Source organism: Triticum aestivum, chromosome 7A (assembly GCF_018294505.1).
Source record: "Triticum aestivum cultivar Chinese Spring chromosome 7A, IWGSC CS RefSeq v2.1, whole genome shotgun sequence".
Lineage (NCBI taxonomy): Eukaryota > Viridiplantae > Streptophyta > Magnoliopsida > Poales > Poaceae > Triticum > Triticum aestivum.
Genome location: NC_057812.1, coordinates 48,190,650 through 48,193,948, shown reverse-complemented (window position 1 = coordinate 48,193,948; position 3,299 = coordinate 48,190,650). Strand labels below are relative to the sequence as shown.

The 3,299-nt window shown below is 43.0% G+C and overlaps 1 protein-coding gene across 2 annotated transcripts; it reads right to left on the bottom strand.

The window, feature by feature from the left end:
• Window positions 1-973: 973 nt before the first annotated feature.
• Window positions 974-2,933, bottom strand: LOC123150530 (uncharacterized). 2 transcript variants are annotated; one of them, XM_044570371.1, is made up of 7 exons: window positions 2,697-2,933; window positions 2,513-2,569; window positions 2,212-2,268; window positions 1,636-1,982; window positions 1,444-1,551; window positions 1,125-1,290; window positions 974-1,036 (listed from the first exon to the last, which is right to left on the bottom strand). In XM_044570371.1, exons 1-7 carry the CDS (start codon window positions 2,717-2,719, stop codon window positions 1,009-1,011), a joined length of 786 nt encoding a protein of 261 aa, XP_044426306.1. In that variant the 5' UTR covers window positions 2,720-2,933; the 3' UTR covers window positions 974-1,008. The 2 variants fall into 2 exon arrangements, with proteins under 2 accessions (XP_044426306.1, XP_044426307.1); XM_044570372.1 differs by having other exon boundaries at window positions 1,642-1,982.
• Window positions 2,934-3,299: the final 366 nt, after the last annotated feature.

Sequence of the window (3,299 nt, the reverse complement as noted above, 5' to 3'; positions counted from 1 at the left end):
GTATGAAGCCAAACAACAATAGTAGTCAAACAGTGAAGACAAATAGGTAAAGCAAACATGCAATAACTTCACGAAGACAAACTCTAAGTAAAGAGAGGGAGAGGATAGAACCAGTCACTTGTTGAGGACACAGGATTTGTTGGACCAGTTCCAGTTGCTGTGACAACTGTACGTCTGGTTAGGGAGGCTGAGATTCAACTCAGAAGACCACGTCTTCACCTTATTCCCCTTGAGCTAAGGACACCCAGTCCTCGCCCAATTACTCTGGTAAGTCTTCAAGGTAGACTTCCAAACCTTCACAGACTTCGTTCACCGGCGATCCACAATTACTCTTGGATGCTCAGAACACGACGCCTAACCGGCTGGAGGATTCACAGTCCTCGAGTGTAATAAGTCTTTAGGTCACGCAGACAGAAAGAATTCAGTGATGCCTAACACTCTTTGGCTCTGGGTGTTTGGGCTTTGTCCTCGCAAGGATTTCTCTCTCTCAAAGGCTTCGAGGTGGGTTGCTCTCAATACGACAAGAGCCGTGCACTAACTCTGAGCAGCCACCAATTTATGGTGTAGGGGGTGGGCTATTTATTGCCACTAGGCAACCCGACTTGATATGTCCAAAATGACCCTGGGTCACTAAGGAACTGACACGTGTTCCAACGGTCAGATTTCAAACACACGCGACAACTTTACTTGGGCTACAAGAAAAGCTGACTCATCCAGCTCTGGATAAGATTTTCTCTCATTATCTTCGCTCGAAGACATAGGATTTGGGTTGAGCATCACTTCAGTCACTCTGACTTTGTTCACTTGGACCCCACTTAACAGTACGGTGGTTCCTATGACTCAACAAAGAAGAAAAGGAAACAACAAAACTACTAACTCTTCGCACTCCATAGTCTTCACTCAATGTCTTCTCATGTCATAGTCTTCAATGTGAATATCTTCATATACCACCATTGTCTTCAATGTCTTCATACATTTTTAGGGGTCGTCCCCGGTAGGTAAACTGAATCAATGAGGGACTACTACCTGTTTTATCCTGCAATTCTCACAAACACATTAGTCCCTCAACCAGGTTTGTCGTCAATACTCCAAAACCAACTAGGGGTGGCACTAGATGCACTTACACCAATGCTGATGCAGCTTGAGCTGTTGGAGTTGCTTTAGTAGATGGTGGCACTTGTGGACTCGCACCAAAGATGGCATCAAGCCCAAGAGAGCAGCTGGGTGGCATAAAATTACCATCGTATTCTCCAGCTCCAGGGGTGCTCGACTCCAACACAGGGTCAGCTACTGCAACAAACACCAAAAGTAACACACAAAAATGGAAAAAATGCATCAAGTAAACATGAAGTGGACATTGTATTTGCTAATGTCAGAACATTAACTTGAGTTATCATGGCTTAAACAGGAAAGTTATCAACAGAAGAAAGTGAAGTTACCAACCTGTGGCCGCATGATTCTGGGCATCATTCTCTTGACCTCCAGCTGTAGCCATATCAATAGGCATATTGACTAGGGTACCTCCCACAACTTCTTCAATGACACGAACGACTACAGCGGAAAAAGATTGAACACATCGTCAACATAAATCATCATTACATACAAGAAAAAAAAGTTGATAGGAGACAGAAATACCTTCACCTTCATCATGCCCTACATTGGCAATGACTTCATTTTCACATTCAACAGCCTCAGCCGCGCTAGCGATATCTTCAACAACAACAGTAATAGTTGCCGCTGCAATAAGCTGATCTACAGGGTCATTAGAAACACTAGCTGATGTCGCCGCAACAGCATCAGATGCGACCTTGCTAGCTGCTGCTGCTTTATCAGTCGGAGATGTCATCGTGGGAGATTCATCAAGATGGATAACTTCTGTTGTCTTCGATGATGTTGCCTGCGACAATGTTGCCCTTAGTCGTGGAGAGGATCTGGTCTTGGCGAATTTCACCTTTTTCACAGCGGATTTATCTTTTAAACGACTGAAATATGGGTACACAAGAGTAGTAGTGAGATTACACATGTTGTTAAACCTAAGTTACCACATGTTACAAACAAAAAAAGATGTCACATACTTCTGGTGTAACTAACATCCAAGGAAAAATTACAAAGTTATCAAGGACTATAGAAATATAAAGTTATCAAATGATATGAACAAAAAAACCAGCAATTTGTTTTGTATAACTACAAACAAGAAAGGTATGTAAACACCTTTTTCCTGATACACTTGGTGAACCCTTAGCAGCAGCAACTTGTTTCATAGGTGCACTGCATGAAAAAAAATAACCAAATGTTACAAGCACAAACAGTTATCAAGATTGGTAACTCTAAATTATCAGGGGGGAATATTTGAGTTGTCAATGTTCATCAAAATAAGTTATCATACAAAAAGAACAAAAAAACCATCGTGTTGGTAGGTGCAAAACATAACTATAGTTTCAGTGCATATGAAAATACTATAGAAAAACAGAAAACAACTACTGAACATAAACGAAAGTAAGAATGTGAATACATTTTTACCGGTGCAATCTCTGAATCCTTAGCAGCAGCAGATTGTTTGCTAGGTGCCCTGCAAGGGAAACATGAGCAAGTTAATTATCAACATGAAATTACCCAAACTACCATGCTCAAACAACTGGATTTACCATGTTGTATCAGGCACAACATTAATAAAAAAGACCATAAAAAACATTCACCTGCATGGGCCCTCCTTCCGCATGGTGGATAGTGGGACGGCGACACCAGTTCCCTTTTCAGCCACACGTATACCAAGCTCCTAGACCACAACTTTCTTCACAGCTAAATGAATTTCAGCTGCTGGCAGTGCAATTGGTGAAGACGGCCTTTGCGATGGGCTAGGAGGCACAACTGGTGAAGTTGGACGGAGAGACACAGTTGGTGAAGCTGAACGGGGGGTGATGGTAGCCTCAGTTTCTTGCGCCTCTGATAAGCCAATTTTTTCAAAAGCTGAGAACCACACCGCTTGACAAAAGATTCAGTGGCCACCTCAGCTTGCGTGTCTGTCAGACCTTGCTGGCTAAGCCCTCCATCACCTGATCCGACTGATGCTGCATGAGAGGTGCCAGTGAGCAAGATCTGAGACTCATTGAGGTTCTCATCGACAGGGCGGACAGGCATGTCTTCAACATCTGGTCCTATGTCCTCATGAGCTTTGAAAGTTGCATCATCTAGATGTGTGATGTCATCATCAGCTGGACCGCTGCCCATATCTACATTCGCGGTACCACTGCCTGAAGCAACAAAAGGATTGTTACAGAAATGATGAACAACTCGATAAT

Coding starts and splice junctions, on each gene's coding strand:
- LOC123150530 (XM_044570371.1), bottom strand. CDS start 2,719: ATGCGGAAGGAGGGCCCATGCAG. Junction 2,570..2,696: donor CGGAAGGAGGGCCCATGCAG/GTGAATGTTTTT, acceptor TTTCCCTTGCAG/GGCACCTAGCAAACAATCTG. Junction 1,552..1,635: donor AGGGCATGATGAAGGTGAAG/GTATTTCTGTCT, acceptor TTTCCGCTGTAG/TCGTTCGTGTCATTGAAGAA.